The 26,333-nt window shown below is 38.7% G+C and overlaps 1 protein-coding gene across 1 annotated transcript in view; it reads right to left on the bottom strand.

Moving 5' to 3' along the window:
- The window catches only part of FRAS1 (Fraser extracellular matrix complex subunit 1), a 505,547-nt gene that overhangs the window by 246,440 nt on the left and 232,774 nt on the right, over positions 1 to 26,333 (bottom strand). The window contains exons 3-4 of the mRNA XM_057725661.1: positions 19,289 to 19,396; positions 11,928 to 12,020 (exon numbers count right to left, since the gene is read on the bottom strand). Coding sequence (XP_057581644.1) covers positions 11,928 to 12,020; positions 19,289 to 19,396 — 201 coding nt within the window. The remainder of the gene's footprint in view (positions 1 to 11,927; positions 12,021 to 19,288; positions 19,397 to 26,333) is intronic.

Genomic DNA, 26,333 nt, shown 5'->3' with positions numbered 1-26,333 from the left:
TGGGAACCAAGTCCTCGCCTTACCATCATGAAGATTACTTTCTTTAGGTGGACTTCCTGGGAGTACAAGGGGGCAGAAATGCAAGGAATGCACTGAGTTGGATGAACCAAGGATTTCCTTGCACGCATGCATGTTTTCAGATCCCAGCTCAGCTCTCCCTGTTTCGGGGACTATGAGTGTGTGATGCAATCTTTCTAGATTTCAGCTTCCTGGACTAAAAAACTGATATGGTATGACAATACCTTGTTCACTTGGTTAATGTAAAGGTTGAACAAAGCAGTTGTTAAAGAGTAAGCAAGGGGAGTGGCAGGTAGGAGGTGCTCAATCCTCTCCCTTCTCTCCACTGCATGCTTCCATGGCCTTCCTACTCCTTTCCACACCTATGTGCTGACTGTGATCATGGCAACAGATGTGGATGCCAAGGCCAAGTCCTCTCCCATCAAGTTTTACTTCTTTTATAATTAAATATAAAATTTCAAATTCAGTGCAGCATATAAATGGGCAAGTCCACAACTTGCTAATAAATTGTTGGCTAATAAAAGATAGCAGGCAATTGACCTTTATGCCTTGAAAGGCCTAAGCATAAAACCAAAGGAAAAAATTGTAAGAGAAAAATTAATAGGTTCTGATGATTTAAAATTTTAAAAGTCTGTCAAATATATATTATAAAAAATTTAAAAGGTGAATGAAATTGATTTTTTTAAAACTGCAAATTATGTTAATTAGAATTATACTCTACTATATAAAATCATTTACAAGCAATAAGAAAAGACTAGAGGCAAGACCAAGATGGTAGAGTAGGAAGATTCTGAGCTCACCTCCTCTCATGGGCACACCAAAATTACAACTACATATAGAACAACTCTCTCTAAGAACAACCTACAGACTAGCAGAACAGCTCTTCTACAATTAAGGATGTAAAGAAAAAAAAAACCTCATTGAGTTGGGTAGGAGGCAACCCATATCCCTGGTAGGCAACTCAAAAGCAGAATGGATATCACAAAACTGGAGGACCTCCCTAAGGAGTGAGGACTTCCAGCCCCACATTGGGCACCACAGACCTGGGACCTGCACCAGGAAGATGAGACCCCATAACTGGATTTGAAAACCTATGGGACTTACATCTAGAAAAGCTAAAGAGCTGTATGAAACTAAGACTCCCCTCTTAAAGGGCTTATGCACAAACTTGCTCTCTCTGAGTCCCAGCACAGAGGCAGCAGTTTAAAAAGAACTTGGTCCTCTAGCCAGCCTGCCAAGGTGGCAACCCCAACCCAGCCCAGGAGAGCCTTGACCAGTGTCCACTTCAGTTCCAGCCATATTGCCAGGGAGGCCCTAGCCCTGCCTGACATCCCCTAAAACACACTCCTGCCTTCCTGCTCCAGCCCCAATTGGTCTTCCAAGGCCACTTGGTGCACAAAATCTACACAGGGGACATTCCTACACAAGGCCACATCTTTAAGACCAGGAGAGATAACCTAATTCACAGAAACAAACCCAGAAAATCAAACAAAACAAGAACACAGAAGAATTTATTCCAAAAGAAAGAACAAGATAAGACCCCAGGAAAAACAACCCTAATGAAATAAAGATAAGTAATTTAGCTAATAAAGAGTTCAAAGCAATGGTCATAAAGATGCTTATAGAAATTAGGAGAAGAATGGTAGAATACAGTGAAAACTTCAAGAAAGAGTTAGAAAATATAAAAAAGAAACAATCAGAACTGAAGAATACAATAACTAAAATGAAAAATACACTAGAGAGAATCGAGAGCAGATTAGATGATACAGAAGAATATATAAGCAACATGGAAGACAGACTAATGGAAATCACCCAATCATTACAGCAAAAAGAAAAAAAAGAATTTTTAAAAATGAGGATAGTTTAAAGAACCTCTGAGACAACATCAAGCATACTAACATTTGCATTATCAGGATCTCAGAAGGAAGCGAGAGAAAGAAAGGGGCATAAAACTTATTTGAAGAAATAATGGCTGTAAACTTCCCTAACATGGAGAAGGAAATAGTCCCAAACAAGATAAACCCAAAGAGATCTATACCAAGACATATCATAATTAATATGGTAAAAGGCAGAGAATTTTAAAGACAGCAAGAGGAATATAATGCACAATATTCAAGGCAAATCCTATAAGGCTATCAACTGATTTTTCAGCAGAAATTTTGCAGGCCATCAGGGAGTAGAATAATATACTTAAAGTGCTGAAAGGAAAAAAAACTTATAACCATATATATGAACATTAACGCAACCAGAAACAAAAAACCTACAACACATATACAAAAAAGAAAAAGAAAACATCAAACCAAAAGGGAAGAGACTAAAAGAAGAAGAAAGTAACAAAGAAGTACCCAAAACAACCAGAAAACAATTAACTAAATAGCAATAAGTACATACTTATCAATAATCACTTTAATGTAAATGGAATAAATGCTTTAATCAAAGGACATAGAGTGACTGAATGGGTTAAAAAAAAAGACCCATTTATATGCTGCATGCAAGAGATTCACTTAAGATCTAAAAACACACATAGCCTGAAAGGGAAAGGATAGAAAAAGATTTTCTATGCAAATGCAAATGAAAAGAAAGCCGGAGTAGCACTACTCTATCAGACAAAATAGACTTTAAGACAAAGACTATAATTTAAAAAAAAGAAAAAAGAAATATGGTCATTACATAATAATAAAGAAGTCAATTAAAAAGGTATAGCATTCATAAATATTTATGTGCCCACACAGAAGCACCTAAGTATACATAAAGCAAAAATTAATAGACATAAAAGGAAAAATTGACAGTAATACAATAATTATAGGGGACTTTACCCCACTCAAATCAATGGCTAAATCATCCAGACAAAAATATCAATAATGAAATATTGCCTTAAATGACACATTAAACCAGATTGACTTAACAGGTATATAGAGGACATTCCATTCAAAAACTGCAGAGTACATTCTTTTCAAGTACACATGACACATTATTCAGGATAGATCACATGCTAGGTCACAAAACAAATCACAATAAATTTAATAAGATTGAAATCATATCAAGCATATTTTCCAACAACACCAGTATGATAATACAAATCATTTATAGGAATAAAACTGGAACATGGGACTAACATATGGAGACTAAACAATATGCTACTAAACAACTAATGGGTCAACAAATAAATCAAAGAGAAAATTTTAAAATATCTTAAGACAAATGAAAATGTAAATACCACTTTCCAAAGTCTCTGGGACACAGAAAAATCAGTTCTAAGAGATCAATTCTAAGAAACTTCATAGCAGCACTACAGGTCTATCTGAACAAACAAACAAAACAAAACAAAACAAAACAAGCAAACAAAACCCCAAATAAACCCTCAAATAATCTAATCTTATACCCAAAGAAACTAGAAAAAGGAGAACAAAGCCCAAATATAGTAAAGGGAAAGAATAAAGATCAGAGGAGAGATAAATAAAATAGAGGCTGAAAAAAATAGAAAAATCAATGAAGCTAAGAACTTTTAAAAAATATACAAATTGACAGACTAATCAAGAAAAAGAGAGGGCCCAAACAAATAATATCAGAAATGAAAGAGAAAGTCTAACCAATACCACAGAAACACAAATAAAAGACTACTGTGAATAATTATATGCCAACAAATTGGACAACCTAGAAGAAATCTATAAATTCCTAGAAACGTATAATCTTCCAGGACTGAATTAGGAAAAAATAAGAATCTGAACACACCAATTACAAGCAGTGAAACTGAATCAGTAATCAAAAGACCCCCCAAAAACAAGTGAGGACCAGACAACTTCACAAGGGAATTCTACCATTTAGAAAAGAGTTGATACCTAGCCTTCTCAAACTGTTCCAAAAAATTTAAAGAGGAAGGAATACTTCCGAATTCATTCTACAAGGCCAGCATTACCCTGATACTAAAACCAGACAAAGACACTACAAAAAAAAAATTATAGGCTAATATCTGTGATAAACATAGACACAAAAATCCAAAAGAAAATATTAGTAAATAGAATTCAACAATACACTGAAAGCATCATACATCATAATCAAGTGGGATTTATTCCAGGGATGCAAGGATGGTTCAATATCCACAAATCAATGTGATACACCACATTAACAAAGTGAAGGATAAAAATTAAATGATCATCTCAGTAGATGCAGAAAAAGCATGACAAAATCCAACTTCCGTTTATGACAAAAACTCTCAACAAAGTGGGTATAGAGGAAACATATCTCAACACAATAAAGGCCACCTACACAAACCCACAGCTAACATCATACTCAATGGTGAAAAGCTGACTTTTTTTTTCTCTAAAATCAGGAACAAGAAGACAATATTCACTCTCACCTTTTTATTCAACACAGTATTGGAAGTCCTAGCCACAGTGACCAGACAAGAAAAAGAAATAAAAGGCATCCAAATTGGAAGGGAAAAAAATTAACATCACTATTTGCAGATGACAATACTATATATAGAAAACCCTAAAGACTCCACCAAAAACTGTTAGAACTAATAAATGAAGTCAGCAAAGTTGTAAGATACAAAATTAATATACAGAAGTCAGTTGCATTTCTATACACTAATAATGAACTATCAGAAGGAAAAATTTTTAAAAATCCAATTTACAATTGCATCAAAAAGAATAAAATACCTAGGAATAAATTTAACCAAGGAAATGAATGCCCTGTATGCTAAAAACTAAAAGACACTGATGAAAAAAATTGAAAAAGAAATGGAAAGGTATGCTGTGCTCATGCTATGGAAGAATTAGTATTGTTAAAATGTTCATATTACCCAAAGCAATCTACAGATTCAATGTAATCTCTATCAAAATACCCATGGCATTTCTCACAGAACTAGAACAAATAGTTCTAAAATTTCTATGGAACCACAAAAGACTCCAAATAGCCAAAGCCATCTTGAGTAAAAAGAACAAAGCTGGCAGTATCATGCTCCCTGATTTTAAACTACACTACAAAGCTACAGTAATTAAAACAGTATGGGATTGGCACAAAAAACAGACACATAGATCAGTGGAACATAATAGAGAGCCCAGAAATAAGCTCACTGCTTGTGATCAATTAATCTACAACAAAAGAGGCAAGAACATACAATAGAGAAAAGATGATCTCTTCAATAAATGGTGCTGCAAAAAACTGGACAGCTACATGTAAAAGAATGAAACTAGACCATTTTCTTACACTATATACAAAAATACACTCAAAATGGTTTAAAGACAATATAAGACCTGAAATCATAAAACTCCTAGAAGAAAACATAGGCAGTACGCTCTTTGACATCAGTCTTAGCAATATTTTTTTGTTTGGTCTCCTCAGACAAGGGAAACAAAAGCAAAAATAAACAAATGGGGCTATATCAAACTAAAAAGCTTTTGCACAGTGAAGGAAGCCTCACAAAATGAAAAAGCAGCCTATTGAATGGGAGAAAATATTTGCAAATGACACATCTGATAAGGGGGTTAATATTCAAAATATAAAAAGTGTCTACAATTCAATATAAAAAAAATCCAATTAAAAAACAGGCAGAGGACGTGAATATTCATTTTTTTCAAAGATGACATAAAGATGGCCAACAGGACCATGAAAAGATGTTCCACATCACTAGTCATCACTAGATATCAGGGAAATACAAATTAAAACCACAATGAGATATCACCTCATACCTGTCACATGGCTATTATCAAAAAGAAAAGAAGTAAGTGTTGGCGAGGATGTAGAGAAAAGAGAACCCACATTTAATGTTGGTAGGAATGTAATTGATACAGTCACTATGAAAAACAGTATGGAGATTTAATTTTTGAAGAAAAATTAAAAATAGAACTACCATACGATCCAGTAATTCCACTTCTGGGTGTTTATCTGAAGAAAACAAAAACACTAATTCAAAAAGGTATATGTACCCAATGTTCATTGGAGCATTATTTGTAATAGCCAAGATATGGAAGCAACCTAGTGTCCATAAAGAGATAGATGGATAAAGAAGATCACACACACACACACACACACACACACACACACACAAAGGAATATTACTCAGCAATAAAAAATTTTGCCATCAGCAAAAACATGGATGGACCTAGAGGGTGTTATGCTAAGTGAAATAAGCCTGTTAGAGAAAGACAAATACTGAATGACTTCACTTATGTATGGAATCTAAAAAACAAAACAAAAGAATAAAAAAACTAAATAGAAACAGACTCAGATACAGAGAACAAGCAGGTGGTCAACAGAGTGGAGGGGGGATGGGGGGGCGAAATAGGTGAAGGGGATTAAGAGGTACAAACTTCCAGTTACAAAATAAATAACACATGTGGATGTAACGTACAGGAAAAGGACTACAGTCAATAATATTGTAACAGCATTGTACGATGACAGACGGTAACGAGACTCATAGTGGTGATCACTTCGTGATGTATAAAAATATTAAATCACTATGTTGTACACCTGAAACTAATATTATATCATAAGTCAATTACACCTCAATTTAAAAAGAAAAAAATCCAAATGGAAAAAATAGCAACAAGCTTATAGGACATTCAACCTTATTAACTGCAAAAAAGTGTTAATTAAAATAAAACTAGATAAAAGACTTTTAATATCAGATATGAGGAGTGTTTAAAATTCATAGTAGCTGTTGTTAGTGAAGCTGCAGTGGAGTGGGATTCTCCTACACAAAGCCTTTTCTCATGATAGCACCTGGAACAACTCAGCCAGGTGGGGCATACCCTAGGTAATCAGACTTGAAAAGAATCTGTACTATCCGTGATATTTCCACTGGGTTTATCGTTAGACACAGACAACTTAAAATTGAATTTTAATGACCACAGATGTCACAGCTTCAATACTCAAAATCTTTAGATGCTTCGACCTACTAATTTCACTTTTAAGAAGTTATCTGAAGAAAATGATCAATTACACAGACACAAAAATGTTTAAATACAAGGAATTCCATCTCATTGTTCTTTATAGTGAAATTGGAAATATTTTAGTGACTATTGGAAGCTACCCAAATGCCTAATAATAGGAAATTATGTTCTCCAAGAGTATGCTGGGGAACTATTTACAACATAATGTTATAAAAGCAAGATATAAACTATATACATAGCATAATTACAATTATGTAAAAACATATCTCCATCTATCTGTCTATCTACCTAGCTATCACCTATTCATCCATTCATATTCACTGCAACCCCCCCCCCCCAAAAAAAAAACAAAAACTGAAGAAACAGTGGTTTTCATAGTTTGGAGATTACCAGCAGAATTTTTTTTTTTCTGCTTGCATACTTTTCAATTTTCCAAATTTTCACCAATAAACAAATATTCACTTTGGTCATCAGAGAGCAAAGTACTGTTTAAAATAGCTAACAAGTCATTTCTATATCTTAAATAAAGTAAAATTTGAAAGCTGCTTATAAAACAACTTGAAGAGAATACCTTTATTCTATTAAAAGTTAAGAAATTGCTTCTAAACATCTAAACATCTCATTAAAACAAGAGCTGGTTTTTGTTACTACTGAGAAACGCTGTCATTTCTTAAACATTTGCAATCATACCACCTCTCAGACTGAGACCACAAAAATTAATTATAATAGCAACCTGCCAATCACCAGTTTTCTCAACTGTAAAATGAGAGGGCTGTATTAACTAGTCTCTTCAGTACCTTCAAGCTCTCTAATGATGTGAATCTATTATCTAACTCAAGAGACATAAAATTAAACAAGAGATTCTCCCTTCACAGTAAGTTTGAGAATTATGGGAATAACAAAGAACATTCGTCAGGGAGACTCCACCCTTGATGTCAAAGCCACAGAAGCCCAGACAGTGATCCAACCTGCACAGAATGATGGAAAGCAATTACTCTCACCTCTCTTTTTGAGAAAAGTCACATGAGTCCCCTCCATTTTCATCTCTTACTCCTATCCCTAAATCAGTGACACCTCTCTCAGCAGAAGGAGACCAGAGATCAAGGGGTTTGGTACATGCTGATAGATGACAGATAGATAGATAGATGATGATAGATAGATAGATGATAGATGATAGATAGATAGATGATAGATAGATAGATAGATAGATAGATAGATAGATAGATAGAAAGATAGAAAGAGAGATAGATAGGCAGAAAGATATTTTTTAATTTCACAGTGTTCTCTATACACATTTACAGAAGTTGTATTTTTTATGAGCACTGTAACAGCAAAGAAAGCTCTGTAAAATCAAGAAATAATACATACACAAAGCAGTGCTCCCACAAGACCCGTGCTGTAGCTGTGCCATCTTAACACCATTAACACCTTTTGAAAACATGAGATTTTGACACTGGGCAAAAGCACATTCTGCAGACAACATCTTAAATAGATTCTTCTGCATTGCCAAATAACCAAGTCCGCTTGGCTGTTGACATGAGTCCAAAGGAAAGATAAGGTCATAAAGTATTTGCCTGGCTTACTGACAGAACAAAAAAATAATTTTTCTTTATATAATTTGTTCCTGTTATGATGTTATAGATCCAGAATACTAAATATCTGGACATGTTCAGTGCATATTGTAATTACATCCTCTACTTTGAAGAGAACAAGGCTGCAGGATTCAATATTCATTTCTTCCCTCACACACATAAATTAGTTCCCCTTTTAGCCTCACAGACGGGCAAAGCAAGCAGACCTCTCCCTCCACGCTCCTGTATTCAATCGGATGCGGGCACTAGGGTATTACCACCTGCCACTTTCTTTTTCAGTGAATCTCCAAGCACCGTCTTCTCAGACATGACATTATCTGGTGCTGAGATTAAATTAGTAAAGAGGAAAAGAAAGGGGTTAAAGGTCCTTTCTCCTCCCTTTCACAAGCTAATTTGTGAGGAAAAGAACAGGAAAAAAGCATTCCAACACTCTTTAGGAAAACATATTTTTTAGGCTTGTCTCCCTAACTGGTTGGCAAGGCTGGGCAGAGATCCAAAAGCTAATTTGAAAGGATAGCTTTGGGAGGTCATGGATGAAACAGTCCCCCAAATGCTGGCTGTAATAAGCCCATGTGAAACTCTTAAATAACCTGGTGTCAGCCGAAAGGCTCAAGTGTTTTCCTCACTCCAGGGAAGATGTGGGGACTTGTCTTGACTTGCTGGAATGCCAGCTGTATAAGGTGCTGCCCACAATGCCAGCAAAAGAGGTCCCCTCACAAGGCAAGGTTGTTTCATTAAAGACGGCCTCTTCATGCTGCCCTGAGCTCAACCCATCCTTGACTTTCCTTCCCTTCAACTTTATTCTCTGGGGATGGCATCCCTTTAACAGATTTTCCTCCCAGCACACGCGCTGTCTCCTAAAGCCTCTTCTAAATCTCTCTTTCAGGGGAAAGCTGCCACTTCACCATTCCAAAGCTCTTAAAACACCAGGCTATTTTATAGCTACTGGGAGAGCATCTCCATAACCCGTCCTGTGGGATGCAAGCCAGAGGCTAAAGAGAGAGGATTACCGCCGTTCAGCGGGAGAGCAAAGTGCTCTGGAAACTGCTTTCCAAGCAAGCCAAGGGGGCAAAACAGAAAAGCCTCCAAGATTCAGGAAATAGCCTAGTGCTGTAGGTGACAAGGGGAAATTCGGATCCAACCCAGACAAGCATCTAACTCACTCAAGGAAATGAATAATATTAAGAAAGTTTTGGCAAGAATCTAAAAAGGTGAAGGAAGAGAGGAAAGAAGAACAGGAAGACAAGAAACAGGATCGTTTTCACTTTATTAAGACTAAATTAGAGGATTTTGTTTCAACTTAAAAAAAATCACTCTTCTATTTCTATTTGAAGAAGCAGACCACTAGAGATTTTTTTTCCCTCAAACTACAGTTCCTGCAATTCAGCCTTTTTCTCAGTTACATCAAGTACCAGAAATATAATTATAACACTTTCAGGGGGAGTACATTCTGAAAGTTGCATACGGGAAAATAATGCATGGACACGCTCTTGCCCAGTTTGGAGCTTTCCATGTACTGTGTCAGGGCAGAAGGGCTGAATTGCAAGGGAGGTGGGGAGAAGGACTTTCTAAACTCCTCCAGAAAAACTAGGAGGCCAAATGGATTTCTAACTAACCCATCAGCAGATCTGTGGTCCCTGAACTGCCCTGCCACACAGTTTAGTTAGTCAAAGATCAACATGGCCTTGGGACAAGGACATGGATAAGCTGGAAAAGAGATTTACTGATTATTTGAGACCTGATGCTTCCTGAGCACCTACACTGGGAGAAGTTCAGTGCCAGGTGCCAGGTTAGGTGGGAGGCAAGAGAAGATCACTATGAAGGTAGACAAAATATTGCCAATGTTCTCAGAAATCTTAAATCGAGATAAGAAGAGTGCACATGTGCACGAACATAACACAAGCAAGCAAATGACAAGTGTCATTAGAGCGGCCCCACAAAGAGTCACTGAATTCCTATGTTTCATGTCCCTGCTACCTCCTCTTATTTGAGATATCTGTTGTTCCCCCAGATCCTGGCCTTATTTTGGATCCTGGGGCTCCTTCACTTGAAAGATTCAGCTTGGGGTTTTTGACCTTGAACCACACGCCTGTTCCAACCATTACAAACTGGCATTAATTCTGTCACCAATCTGCCCTTCAGCACTTTCCATTTCACAAGTGATCCTCTTGTGTGGCGTGCGAAGTTTCAACCACCCCACATAATAACACAGACTGAATCAAGCAGTACAAGGTGATACATGGTATGAAGACAAAGATCCTGCTTGGGTATCATTCAGCAGTACATTGTGCAGAAGTGAAAGAGTGGCTTCCTCAGGTAATGTGAAGACAGTGGCTTAAGTGAGGTGATCCTGTCCCACGGGGAAAGTGCACTGTACTCACTGGGTTTTAGGTACACACACTGAATAGCAGCCTAGAGTGGGTATATCAAATCCAGCTAACCTATGCTCTCTCCTGAATGGGCAGAGACACTAACTTGGGTAAGGTTTTGTATCAGGTGGAAGGTGAAGATTAAGGCAAAGAGCGTCTTTCTATCACATTCAATTTCACCTGCTGCCTCGGGGGAGCATGTGGGCATGAGTGGAGATGACCTGTAGCCATTCCATTTTCATAATTTCTATTATAAACCTTGCAATAGTCCTTTTAAATCAGTATTTAATACCTCTAAGTTAATCCTACAGGATCTGGAAGGAGAAAGTATAATAAAAGAACTACAGGGTTGATTTCTAGTACTGTTGGTTCTAAATGGGAGGAGCTGAGCATTTTCAGTTTGTCCCCTAAGGGAAATGTGGCTGTGCCTGCAGACATTTCTGGTTGTCAGGACTTCAGAGGATAGTAGCTGGTGGGTAGAGGCTGCTAACCATCCTGCAATGCAGAGGATGGTCCCCACGACAAAGCCTCAAGTGTTAATAGTGCTGAAGTTTAGAAACTCCCCCTTAAATGAGGGCTAAAAAGACCAGGGCTCTAGGCCAGGTGACACCACTTATTGGTAATATATGGGGCAAGTAACTTACACTCTTTGCAATTCAACTTTTCCATCTTTAACACATGAGTAGTAACACCTGCTCTACTCAGGGTTGTTTATAAACTCAAGTGAAAAAAAGGTATGTGGTACACAAAGGCGAGGTGGCCCTTTTATTATTTAGTGTCACGATGTCTTCATCATCGACATTCTCAGACTACTCTTTATACAGACACAAATTCAATCAACAAATATTTACATGGGCCTGTGGAATAAATAAGACAGGTTTAATCTTACTGAAGAAACCTAAATGCCAATGGGAAGTCAAATAAGCTCGAGGTCCTCCACAGCCCAAACAAGGGGGAAAAAATCCTCTCTTGTCAACACAAGTTCAGCATTCAGCTTCCCCTTGTCAATGATCTACAGACACTGAATCAACCGTGGGTCAGAACATACTTACTGCGTGAATTTTCTTTTCATGATGGCAAGATCCAGGAGTCCTCGGCACACACTCAGGGCAGCATTGGTTGGCGGGTATTTGAAGCACTTCCCCCTGAGCATTTAAAAACAGCTCAGTGTAAAATAGCAACAACAAGCAGTCACATCGGATTCACTAAATCTCATGAGTTTCCGCGGGTGACAACAATAAACAGGATAAACAGAGTACACTAATAAAAAGGATTCTCTCTGTCAAGACGAGCTTCTCTCAGAGATAAAATGAACCCCCCTGGGAAAGTAATTTCCTTGAAAACTGCTTACATCTTTTCACATGTAATGAAGTGAAGAATTTTATTCACTAGAAATGCTCCATGTGAGTGTCACACCAGAGAAGCAGTTGGGATGAGAGAAGAGCTATATTTCCCTAAAATGGAGAAGACTTGGGCGGGGGTGGCCACAGAGCTGGCAGGTCTTCTAAAATCCTACAGAGGCCTGATGGAGCCAGCAGGGTGGGAGCTGAAGTTCTAAGGTTCACTTTTACCTGGGACACAGAGTAGCAAAGCACAAGGGGCCAGGTGACTGAAGGACAGGGCTGGGAAAGGAAATGGCATTGCCGTGGAGGTATCACATGTACTGTGCGGAGCTGGGTAGAATTCCCGGGCTCCAATAAAGATCTACTTTGTTTATCAAGGCTTCTGTAATTGCAATTGTGTTTCCTATCAATACATGATACTATTAAGGGAATGGGCCTCCAAGTGATAACCCAGGATTTATCAGGAAGTTGCCACATGTTAACTAACCATCTATCTGCCACTGTGCAGGATCTGTTTATCCAAGATTATTAAAACTATGGCATATATATGTGTCTTTGGGGCCCACTGATCCTTCTATTAGACCCTGTGACTCATCCTGCTCTTCCACTTAGCATTTCCTCAAGTCTAGAGGTATGGCAGAACGGGTAATTAGTGATTTTGATCAAAAATGGTAGGCGATCCTGAATTAACCGGGAAATCAGGACTTGTCCACAGAATAAAAGTCTACAAAAAATTCAGCTGGTAGATTCAACAAAGTATGCATATATTAATGTTTCTTTGTTATTTGGGGCTGTTTCCATTAAAAAGAATTGTACCTACAAGAGAATGTTAACTATATATAACTACATCCTCAAGAGTGGGTGGGAAATGGGACTACTACTTCACAACTGTTAACCCACTAAACAGATAAATACATTAGGAACAGTGATCACCAAATTCTTATTTGCTTAATAAAGGATAAAACTTATATGACATGGGATTTTATAAAATTGTACATACAGTGCAGCATTAATGACTATTCACAAAAGAGCCCTCTGAATCCCAAGTAAAACCTACACTTGTCTAACTTCCACTAAGATGGTAAATATAGAAAATACATTAACCTGATTTCCACCAAGCATCCAGATAGAAAATGAAATCATCCCAGGGAGCGAGGGAGAAAGGCAGGCATAATGGAAGACTTCAAGGGATATTTTAGGCCCCCTCAAATTAGTTGTCTTTGATTTATATAAAAACTGGTCTTCAGATATGGCCCTCAAAACTCATTTTATAAATACAATATTCTTTATTTGTGAGCAGATGTTCTCTGTCTTGAGTCTACCTGTTGAACTTCTGTTGGAACATGAAAAGAGGTGATTTGGGGCTAAAGGAAGAGCAAAGAAGTCTGCATGTGGCACTAGGAGAAGGAAAGACAGGGAGTCCTTGCTACCTAACCATGTAACCTTGCATAGCCTTGTGAGCTGTGGGCTGCATGCAACACATAAATTTACTGCCCGGTAGGCTCTGCACTGGGAGCATTAGGAAGTGGCCACTTGGGCAAGAGACATCAATGAAGATTTCTTGCCTAGCATCTGGAAGAACCAACTAACAATAACCATGATGATCATATGATAATTATAGCTAAAACTGAGTACTTAGAATAGCCAGGTACTCTTGCAAGCATATGTGTGTCTATATGCATATACATACATATACATGCATGTACATATACAATTTCTCGCAACACCTTAATTAGGTAAACACTATTATTACCTACATTGAAGTCTGCAGCCGAAATTCCACTATATAATACAGTGCCCTTCTACATGGCATCGTCCTCTATGTGTACATGTTCTCCAGAAATCCTGAAAATTGCTTCTGACAGGACCAGGTTAGTCAATTTTTAAATGCCTCTGTTCTCTTTCTTTCAATTGTTCTCTGTCTCTGTCTCTCTCTCTCTCTGACCCTATTTATCTAACTCTATAGCTAGCTATTCTAAATGGATATAGGATATGAATACAGAGTCTATTATATATGGTTATAGGATGAGTAAATAGATGATGGATTGATACAAATATCTAGCAGAACTACCATTGACACTAGGTTGTTTCCAGTTAATCCATGAGAAAAACACAAATTATAAAAGGGCTCTTCAAAGTTTTTTAAAAATGATAGGAACCCACATTACTATTAATAACAATAATAATTTAGTTCAGGGTACAATGGTGATTCATTAACTCGTGCCATGAACTAATGTAAGTGTACCCAGCGGATGCGAATAACAACACAGTTTCCTGAGAAACACAGGGAAAGACATGGTGGAGTAGAAATTACACTGGCTCATAAGCCAGGGACTAATGTTCTTGCTATGGCTGGGCCACTGACTAGCTCTGTATCTTTAAGTGACTGAACAACTAAAAGTCTGTTTCTTTGTCTATAAAATGAGAAAGTCTGACTAAATCCATTTTAAAGGCCTCTCCCAGTTCTACCACTCTGTCGCTCTATCTCCACTGTCCCCCATATCTTCAACTTCTCTCTCTCTTCTAGGTCACCCTCCTTTCCCTCCCAAGGTGGTGATGTCTCTTTCATAGTAGTATCAAAAGCCAAAACAACACCCTCTCCCTTCCCTTGTTTGGTCATTCTATAGATACTGACGAAGCATCTTCTTTAAGCCATGCACTGTGCGTTCGATGGGCTGCAAATAGTGAAGACAAATGTCCTACTCTCAAGGAGCCAAGAGTCCGGAGGAAGAGAAGACAAACAAACAAGCACTGGCAGCCTGGTCAAGGGCTGTAAAAAGGGTGAGCACAAAGCACATGGCAACCCAGGAGGCTCGATGATTGGGGCTGGGAGGTTCAAAGAAGCTTCACAGATACGGTGGTGTCCACCTAATGTCCCATTTCTCTCTTCCATTCTCAGTGAAGCTCCCTGAAGGAGCAGCCTGTACTTGGCCTTCCTTTGCCCACTTCCCATTCACTCCTCAAGCCCGTGCATCCACTCCTGCCACTTCACTCACAACAACTTCAGTGTGGCCACCAGCGGCCTACATGTTGCCAAATTCAATGCATCATAATAAATTCTTCTCCCAATTACTTCCTTACCTGGGATCAACACTGTTGATACAAACTCCTTCTGGAAACTCTCTACTCTCCGGGCTACCATAACACTGCTCTCTTCTCTGACCACTTCTTACCCCTTACCTCTCTATGTCTTCTTAGTCTTTCTAAGTTCCCTCTCTTATGTTCACCTCCCCTTAAATGACTGGGCTCCCCCAATTCCATCCTTGGTCTTGTATTCTTTTTTCACACAATCTCTTTGGATGAGCTTATTAATCCTAAAGGCGTGCACTACTCTCTCCCTGCTAACGATACCCACTTTATATCTCCAACTCTGTCTTCCCCTCTGAGCTTTAGACTCATATATCCAGCTGCCTTTTAGACATATTCACTTGGCTCTTCCATGAACACGTCAAACTCAATGTGCCCCAAACCAAAATCATCGTTCTCCTTCCAGATGAGATGCTTTTCCTCATTCTCCTATTTTCTCAATCTCAGTTTATGGCTCAGCTAGCTAGCTAGTCATCAAGCCACAAATACGTGAGTCATCTTTGCTTTTCCTTTCTCCCACCCTCCTACCTTCATTCAGTTCTGCTGATTTATCTTCTAAATACTTACTGAGTCTGCCCTTTCCTCTTCACCCCTACACAACCAGTGGTCCGATTCAGGTACTCATCAGCTCATCTGGATTATTCTCACAGCCTCCCAACTGATCTCCTCATCTCCAATATTATGCATTATCTTTGAAAAACCAGAAAGATCTTTCAAAGAGAAAAGCTGGCCATTCTATCCACATGCCTTAAAATCTTCATTAGTATTCTATCATCTTAAAAATAAAATTCCAAGCTCCACAGTACAGCATACAAGGCTCTCCATAACCTTGAACTTACCAACTCTCTAGCTTCATCTCTCATGTATTCATTCATTCAGTCAAAAGATATTTATTGAGTGCCTACCATGTATCAGGTGCAATCGTAGGTGCTAAGGCTACACAGTGAATAAAAGAGACAGTAAACAAGAACTATCAGTAAAATATAGAGTATGTCAGACAGTAGTTAGTGCCAAGAAGAAAAATAAGGCATGGAAAAGGAATAGGAAATGTGTGGTGGGGGGTGGAGAATTGCAATTTCAAAAGAATGACATTCCAGCAAGACTTAAAGGAAGTAAAGGATCAAAATAGATAGACAGATTAGATGATAGATAGATAGATGATAGATAGATAGATGATAGATAGATAGATGATAGATAGATTAGATAGATAGATAGATGATAGATAGATTAGATAGATAGATAGATGATAGATAGATAGATAGGGATAATTTCAATGGGAACAGCACAGTGCAAAGGCTCTAATGGCAGAAGTATACCTGGTACAAGTCCAGGGAACAGCAAGCAGGCTTGGTGTCCGAGGCAGAGGGAGCAGGGAGAAGAGTCAATTAATCAGACGGTACAGTAGTACTTTACAGGACATTGAGAGGAGTTACTCAAAGTGAGAAGAGAAGCCATCAATAGCTATTGGAGGGGCTTAAGGAGAGAAGCAACATGATCTGATGAATTTTAATAGGATCCCCCTGGCTGCTATATCAAGATTGCAGTGAAAAAGGCAAGTACAAAAACAGTGAAATAAGTTAAGAAGCTACTGGCAGAATGCAGGCAAAAAAAAAAAAAAAAGATAATAGGTAGAACCAGAGTAAATGCAGAGAACGTGCATCTGGAATGCACTGTTTCATGATGGAAAAGCTGGGGAATTTGCTAATGTACCAGATGTTGGAGAAAGTGGGGAGGATGATGCTAAGTTTTCTGGCCTGAGTGAGTGGGAGAAGGGAGTTGTCATTTACTGAGAAAACTCAGGAGAAGAACAAATTAGGAAGGGACAAAATCACACTTGGTATAGAGCAAGGGTCAGAAACATTTTCTGCAAAAGGCCAGACAGTAAATATTTTGGCCTTTGGGGGCCATATATGGTCTATATCACAACTACACAACTCTGTCATTGTAGCACAAAAGCAGCCGTCGACAGTACTTAAACAAATGAGTGTGCCTGTGTTTCAATGAAACTTTATTTATGGATACTGAGACAATTTCATAAAACTTTCACATTACGAACTACTGTTCTCTGTTGGTTTTTTCCAACTACTGAAAAACGTAAAACCACTCTTTTTTCACACGTCATGCAAAAACAGGTGGCAGGCCAGATTTAGTCTGCTGACCCCTGGTATTGAATAGTTTTCAGCAATACTGTCTACGTCTTTTAACATTTAATTCAGGGCTTATTTCATGATACCATAATTATTCACCATAATTATATGAAGTGGAGGAAGACATGTTTTCACAGCCCTTACAAAACCAGCTCAGATTTACTCAGCAAGCAAAACAGAAATCTTTTAGGAGTATTTACTTAACCAACATTTGATGCACACGCAGGTTCTCAGAAATATACCCATGCAGAAATAGAGAAATACCCTTAAAGGTACACAGAATCTTCACTCCAGTGTTAGAAACAAACAGAAACTTCTTAGCACTAGATGGCATAAAGACGCAAGATTAATGACTATGGGGCGGGGAGGGAGAAACCTAGAAACATAAACTGTGCTTGTGAAATTGACAGAAAGCTTTTTAAAGAAAATAATTGGTCTTCTCCAGGGAGTTTCAAATGTTCAAATTTGAACCTTAAGATGTTTTTGCAAGTAGATTCACTTTAAAAAGAAAAGAGTCAGAGCCTGAAAAAAAATTCTAACAGAATAATGTGTAGTCAAAAAAATGAAAAAGTTTAACAAAGGGGAAAGGAAGAAACATCCCTCACACATTTGGTTAAATACCAGATTTCTTGAATCAAAACCTAGCCTAGGTAGCCCAATGGCAGCACAATGATACAATCAGTTGCACAACAATGTCTTTAGAAAATCATCTTTGAGAAGTCAATTCTGACTTTCTTTTTCTTCTTTTTTTAAAAAAATTTTATTTATTTAGGGCTTTCTAGGTGGCGCAGTGGTTAAGAATCAGCCTGCCAATGCAGGGGACACGGGTTCGACCCCTGCTCCAGGAAGATCCCACATGCCGCGGAGCAACTAAGCCCCTGTGCCACAACTATTGAGCCTGTGCTTTAGAGCCCGTGAGCCACAACTATTGAGCCCATATGCTGCAACTACTGAAGCCTACACACCTAGAGCCCGTGCTCCGCAACAAGAGAAGCCACAGCAATGAGAAGCCCGTGCACCACAACAAAGAGTAGCACCTGCTCGCCACAACTAGAGAAAGCCCACGTGCAGCAACGAAGACCCAACACAGCCAATAAATAAATAAATAAATAAATAAATTTATGTAACAAATTTTTATTTATTTTTGGCTGCATTGGGTCTTTGTTGCTGTGCACGAGCTTTCTCTAGTTGCTGCAAGCCAGGGCTACTCTTTGTTGCGGTGCATAGGCTTCTCATTTCAGTGGCTTCTCTTGTTGCAGAGTACGGGCTCTAGGTGTGCAGGTGTCAGTAATTGCACCATACAGCCTCAGTAGTTGTGGTGCACGGGCTTAGTTGCTCTGCAGCATATGGGATCTTACGTGTCACCTGCATTGGCAGGTGGATTCCTAACCACTGCGCCACCAGGGAAGTCCCAATTCTAACTTTCAATGCATTCAGTGGCTTGTAAAACGCTGTGGTTAGTATCAGTAGCTGTGGCATCTGTCAGACCCAGTGAAGATCTCCGGGCAGCAGTTTATTAACTGCATAATCATATTAAGTTGCCTAAAATCTCCAGGCTTCACTTTCCTCATCTGTAAAGTGGGGATAAAGGTACCTATCCCACGTAATATTACATGGGATAACACTGTTAAACCTTTAAGTTTTAACCTTGAGTGCCTGGTTCAGAGTAAATGCCCAATAAACAGAAATTAAGATATTCTTAGATATATGTTAAAATTCTCTCCTACACCTTACAATTAGAGATTGGGATAAATGTCAAAACCAGATGATTGAAAAAAATGCAAGCACCCTATCCTTCCCTGACTTTACTTTTAGAAAACAATTAGGATACCATACCTTCTCAAAGGCACACTGAGGGTTTCTGCAAACAGCAGGTTTGCAGATAACGATATCACCATGGCAACGGCAGTTCTGGCATGAATCGGGCTTCCAAATGGTGGCATCCTGCAAAGAAGCATAAGCTCTGAGTTAAAAACCGATCCGTCAAGTTATGAGCACACAAAAGTGGCACCATCAACAGCCCCACGGCCTGAACAATTAAAAGGCAAAGGAAAGTCACGGACACACACGGTGCTTGCTGGGCACTGATTAAACTCCAAGAGGCAATAAAAGCAGTCTAATCCATTTCACTACAGTCAACCCACGTAGCCAAAGACAAGGGCATGCAGCGGAGAGCTGTCGATACCCAGAGTAAAAACAATCGATTGGACTGAAACCTCAGGAGGACAAGCTGCTCCCAGACTTGAGGTTTCTCTTTGATGTTAACTAGCAGAAACCATTGGAGCGTGTTAAAAGGAAAATGACATTTGAACTAGCACTAACCAGCATCCTAAGAGCAGCTTTTGCCACTAGATACCATCAGCACCTCACACTTCACTTCCCAGTTCTTTGCTGCTACATCCACCAGCACTCACTCTACTCCATGGCTCACCTTTACCTCTGATGGGATAAAGCACAGACCCCATCATGACACTCGCCTCTCTCCCTGGCCTTGGCAAATCTCACAGTTCTCAGACTTCATCTACTCTAGTTGGTCAAGCCATTGGACAGTCCCAGCCTCTCTTATCTGGCCTCATAGCTTATGCTGTTCCTGGATCCCCAGTTCTCCCTGACTCCCCCAAAGAGAGCTCTCAAACCAACACACTTTCTTTCAAGCCTCAACCTCAAGAAAGAATCATTTCTTAACCCTTAATCCTGCACACTGACCCTCCACTTGGATGCAGCTCCTCACGGCTTCTCTGTGACTCAACTGTGATCTGTTTCACTGTACTCATCTACATTCCTGTTATCCTAACCAGACCAGACTGTGAGCACCCAAAGCAGGCACCATCCTGGGCCCAGCACACTGTAGGTCCTTCTAAATCAAGCGTTTACAGTTCACAAGTCGCTTAGTGAAGGCTTTGTCCTCCTTTCTATACTTCCTCATCCTTTTGTCATCAAACAATTGAAGTGCTACTCAAATACTTTGGGGAGAAGTAAGGCAAGTTTCTAAACTCTTGGTAGAGTCACCAGAATATTAGCACTCGACCTGAACTGGGATGAGCTGTGAAAATGATGGATGCTAGCAAAGGATGCTTTCATAGAAAGACAGACACCAAATGTGATGGTTAATTTCTGTTTGTCAAATATGAGCCTAGATGTTGCTATGAAGGTATTTTGTAGATGTGATTAACATTTATAATCAGTTGATTAAGTAAAGGAGACTACCTTCAACAACGTGAATGAACCTCAATTCAATCAGTTGAAGGCCTTAAAAGAAAAACCGACCTTTCCTGGAGAGGAAGGATTTCAGCCTCAAGACTGTAACATAGAAATTCTGCCTGAGTTTCTAGCCTGCTGCTCCTACAGACTTCAAACTTGCCAGTCCCTACAACTGCATGAGCCAGTTCCTTAAAATAAATTCCTCTCTCTCTCTCCCCCTCTCTCAATAGATAAATAGATAGATAGAATATATATATATATATTTATATATTTCTCCTATTCGTCCTGTCTCTTTGAAGGACTGCATCTGATGTACTAACACTGGTACAGATTTACATGGATTGTGCACAGTATTCTCAAGGAAAAATGAAGTCATCCTTTTGTGTGGAGAAATGTTAAATGTAAAAGCTTTTAGGGAACGTGCTAAAAACCCAAAGTTCATTTAAGAAATGGAAAACACATCTGAGGTGAGACTACGTTCCCAGTGGCTAATTCATAAAAATTTTGAGTCAAAGCAAATGAGTCCTAGGACCTGACTTGGAATACCTCTGAATTTCTTTCTCTTTACTGTTACAGAATATTCTTCTGAAACTGGCAATAGTGTGCCAACTACAAGCTACTCTTAACCCAAAAAGCAATGACAAATAGGTGAGGAAAAAAAATTTCATTCTCAAGCATGCCGTAATATATGTTCCCTCATGATTTAAGGAAACAGTTTCGGCTTCAGGATACAGATTAAATAAAAATGACAACTTAGAGTCAGCGGCTACTGTTAATCGATCACTTATGCTGACAGGAAGTGCTGGTAGAAGGCACTTGTGGTGCTGGAGGAGGGTGGCCTCCTTTGCTCTCCTGACCTCTGCCATCAGCCTAGAGAGCTGGGCCCAGCAGAGAGGGAGTTAACCGCACATCAACGCTACGCAAAGCTCTTACAGGAACAGCAACCCTGTTAAGCTGGCGCTATTATTATCATGACTATTCCCACCTAACACATGAGGAAACAAGACACGAGAGACTGAGCAATTTGCTCAAGTTCACGAAGCTGTATGAGACCTAAGAATGCAGGATCTAGAGCCAGGCTGCTGGACTTGAATTCTGGGGTCACCATTCATTAACAGGGAGTCCGTTATCAAGGTGTTCCAGGTTCCTCATCTGTAAAGTAGGGATGATAAAGTACTAAACTCATAGGGTTATTGAAAGGATCAAATGAGATGAAGTGCTTAAGGAGAGTTGAACAGTGCCTGGAACTTATTAAAGGCCCATTAATTTATTTTTAATGTAATTTATGTTTAATCCAAATGATTCCTATGATGTCATAGGCATTTAGCAAATATCTTCTAAACATTTCCTTTTCTCAGAGTGAAAACATTCCCCTAAGTAACCTGACTTTCCCATTTTCCCAATCCAGCCTACCCAAGCAAAACAGAATGAAATTATTACTTAATTAGGACCCTAGCATTGAAAAGACCCAGGATGTTGAATTAGAAGAAAGAAATGGATCCATAGATTGCATTTGCAAGACTACTTAGGTAACTGGAAAAGCCTCCGTAACCATGAACCCATCTTCCTTTTCACTCGGACGTCAGTTCACCACACAAGCTCCATGTACTCGCTTCAGCTCAGGGTGGCTCTAAGAGGCCTGTCATCTCTACTCTCTCCAGATGTGGCATTCTTACACCATGCATCAAGTTCTTCCCTACACCTCAAATATTTCCTCAGTGACCCTAGACTCCAAAATAGTCCATTATACCTTTCAGCAGCTCTCAATCACTGGACTCAGCCCACCAAACTCAGAACCGGATGTTCTAAAAACATGGAATTATTTTTCACTTTCATTCAGAAACATAATTTTTCTTTATGTTAATTCAAAGTTAAATTTATCTGGGCCCGGGAAGCATTTCTGAATTTGTTCCCATATCTGTCTTCCCACCAGTCTATGACTCTTCAAGGAAGGAGAGCTCGCGTTATTCCTCTTTGTAGAGCCCCTTCACCGAGCATGATTCCTGAGTGTTGGCTGAATTTATCAGTGAACAACCCTGCGTACTCGTTTATCCTCAAGAAACATCTCTCCTCATGACTTAAGATACCCCAGGTAGGACAAGAGATCTTAAGAAAACAATGTTTAAATGACATTACTACAAAATCCCCATAATGCTGAAGGTTATTAGTTCACTGGAATCAAACCATAAAGAAAAATTTTCTTCATCTAGGCATTGTCAAAAAAGCTTCCTTATATTAATGTCCTCACAGAGTCAATAATTTATGGGTAATTTTAAATGAAATGAGCCCTTTACCAGGGCCTAGATAGGTGACCATATATTGTTCAGGTCTAAAACTTTATGAATCAATTTCTATGGTGCCATAAAATTGCTTTACGGAGGTAAGGATACTAGAGTTCCTTGGTTGCTAAAACTCTGGATAAAGCCATAAAGACCAAAGAAATAACATCATAAAGTAAATTTTACAGATTTTCCATGTTACCATCGCAATTCCATCACTTTATAATCCTCTCTTCCAATCTAAAACACTCAGCAAAAGAAACAGTCTTATAATAGTTTTTCACTAGAATATAGATTAAAGGATTAGATTATGACAAACCTAGAAAGCAATCTCAACGGCTTTTAATATTTTTAATAAGTGAGTAAAGCGCTCTTGCAGATAATATAGTGCCTCCATCCCTAAATACCTTAAAGTAATAGCAAGGTGCTTCAAAAAACAACAAAAACTATTTCACTTCGTTAAATATTTATTAAACATTTGTTTAATGCTAAAAATAAATAATGACTATATCCCTCACGAATACTCAAATTTCTGGGGGGATATTACTTATAGTATTCTATAAAAGCAGTATATCAACTATTGACATAAATTTTCTTTCATCTGAATGTTATAATAACCCTATTTTAATTATTGATTAATTCATCTCATTTTAAATCCCCTCAGCTTTTCAGGCCAAAAATGATAAAGGAGGAATAAAGCAACCCCAAAGTTGTGCTTTCAAATTATAAAATAGTGTGCACAATATAATGTCTTTTTATAATTAAAATATATTTTTGTGCATGAAAACAAAGTATGGAATATTATAAACCAGTAAGCAAAGGGTGGTCATTCCTGGGTGGGGATTAGTGGTGATTTTTCTGTCGTCTCCTTTATCCTCATACATATTTCCTATTTTTTCAATAACAAAATATATAACTTACGTGATCTTTAAAAGTTACTTTCAAAACATAAGGTAGAAAAACCAAAAATGTGTGCCCTTTTTCCTGCCAACCATAGGTAGGTAGCATCTGGGCTTTGGAGCTGAACTAGCATGGGCGGAGGGGAGTTAAACAAAAACACCCACCTAATACCTAACAGTCAGCCATTTATCTAAACTTCCTGAGTTATCCCCAAACCTTCTTGCGCTCAGTAAAATTTTAAAAAGTTAACTGTGTTCTCCACTTGTCCTTCAAAGCAATGAAAGGACCGCAATATTCCACTGCGCCTTGTGTCTTCATTTCTGGAGGTTCATTTTCCTGACAAGTCTGGTTTTCAGGAAAGATAATCAATATAAAAGGGTTCTTTGACCCCAACTCCAGTCCAGACACTGAAATAATGGTTCTTGTTTGTCAAAGAACCATAAAGAAACGAATCAATAACTTTCATAAGGTTATTTCAGAGTTCAATTCTTTCCCCAAGCGCCCTTCCTCAGGCAGCTTAGATAAACAATATCTTTTTCATTTGGTCACATTTTAAAGTTCATGTGAAGCTCCTCATCCAGTCCCAAATGAAAAGGAACAGAGGACACTTATTGTTAAGAAAAGATAAGGGCCCTTGTATTTACATTAAATTCTCCCCTTTCAGGAGAGACAAATACAAGCCAATGCCCAATAAAAGAGAAAATGGTGAAGCACTTCCTGTTTGAGACCTATTTCAAAGGCTTGCTCCACACAATACCCCCTTATGGAGTTTGTTTTGAGCACAAAGGGCCTAAGTAGTTTCCCATTTCGGCATCCTGGAATAACTAGCTTGTACCTGATCTCCTATTGCTCTTGTCTTAAAATGATAAACCTGAAGGTATCAGCCATAAGAAGATCAACTCAGATAGAGAAGCAACAGCATGACTCACAGATGAAAAGATAGCTGCTATATATAACTGAAAATGTCTTTGTTCAGCTGGCTGATAAGAGACCCTGAACAGCGTGCTCTTGTACATATGCCTTCTTATGATAGTGCGCTCACACCGGTGGAGGCAGGGAAAGGAAAGGAAAGGGAACAAGCTACTGCCAAAGGCCAGTACTTCTCCAGGTCTCCCACACACTCATTCGCTATCTCACAGCCGCTCCTAGCATCCTGCATGCGGACAAGGCACCACTACACTTATTTTATCAATGAGGGAATAGGGTGTGAAAATGCTGAGTGAATTGTCTAGAGCACATCTAGTGATGCGTGGATCTGGGATTCAAACCCATCCTTTTTCTTCTATGTTGTACTGTTATCATATAATATCAATAACAATGAATGCTTTATTATATATATATGTGCCTTATATATGTGGTATGTATACGTGTGTGTGTGTATAGATAAATAGATTAATAGATAGATACTGTAGAGCAGTCTTACCATTTCAAGTCACTCTTACTTCCACTTTTCTCACTTTAATAAGCCAACAAGGTGAGGCACACAAGGGCAGTGTTGCTAAATTTACAGAGGAAAGGACTACGAGGTTAAGTGACCTACCTGCCTAAGAGGCTCCCCATGCCTTCAACAGCACACTCCCACCGCTCTTAATCTAACTTTCACACATCCTCCAAGTCTCAGCTGAAATATCACTTCCTCAGAGAGGCCTTCTCTGCCTCCTTGACTAAGTCAATATTCCCTGCTCATGTTCCCAAAGCTCCCCCGCCTTCCAAAAAGCCAGTCTTATTCCTCCAAGTTCTGTTTGGCATGGAAAAGAGAAAGGAGAAAGAGAGCACCTTCTGGGCTCCAGATGCTCTGGCACATTCACATCTTTCATATTTCTTCCTAAAGTATTTTGAGATACATATTATCATCATCCCCATTTTACAGAAAAGGAAACCAAGCTTCTGAGAGGTTAGGTGATATTCCCGAAGCTTGTTAGTGATTGTAGCTATATTTGAACCAATGTCCATTTGATTCTGAAGCTTATGTTTTTCCCACCACACCCACCTCTGTACCCACAGCCTTGGTTTATGAACACAAAGTTACACAGCACACGCACTCAAGCAGCAATGCCAGTATGAAAGAGTGGATAAACTTGGGTTCCAATACCAATTCAATTACTTCCTAGCTTTGGGAACTTAGACAAATCTCTTAGCTTTTCTGAGTCTCTATTTCCTAATATATAAACTAAGGGTAAGATAGGACACAGTAGGGTGACAGTGAACATGAAATAAACTAATGTACTTACTTAGCACAGTGACTGGTGCATAGGAAGCACTTAATAAATGTTAGCTATGAGTTTGGTAACTTGCCGCAATCTTAACCAGTTGATTACAGTATTTTCTGTGACAGACGGGATAGTTGTAGCATTTAGAGATTTAGAAAACCCCTCCAGCTTCCAAAATAAGAGTAAGTTAACTTTCCCACAGCTTAAATGTTTATAAAGTATTCCACTATAGAGTGCTATGGAAACTATACTCCTAGAGTAGTATACCAAAAAAAAAGAAAAAAAAAAGGA

Source organism: Hippopotamus amphibius, chromosome 3, assembly GCF_030028045.1.
Source record: "Hippopotamus amphibius kiboko isolate mHipAmp2 chromosome 3, mHipAmp2.hap2, whole genome shotgun sequence".
In the NCBI taxonomy this organism is placed as follows: Eukaryota; Metazoa; Chordata; class Mammalia; order Artiodactyla; family Hippopotamidae; genus Hippopotamus; species Hippopotamus amphibius.
Note: the sequence above shows the minus strand (reverse complement) of the source record. Positions and strands in the feature narration are given on the sequence as shown.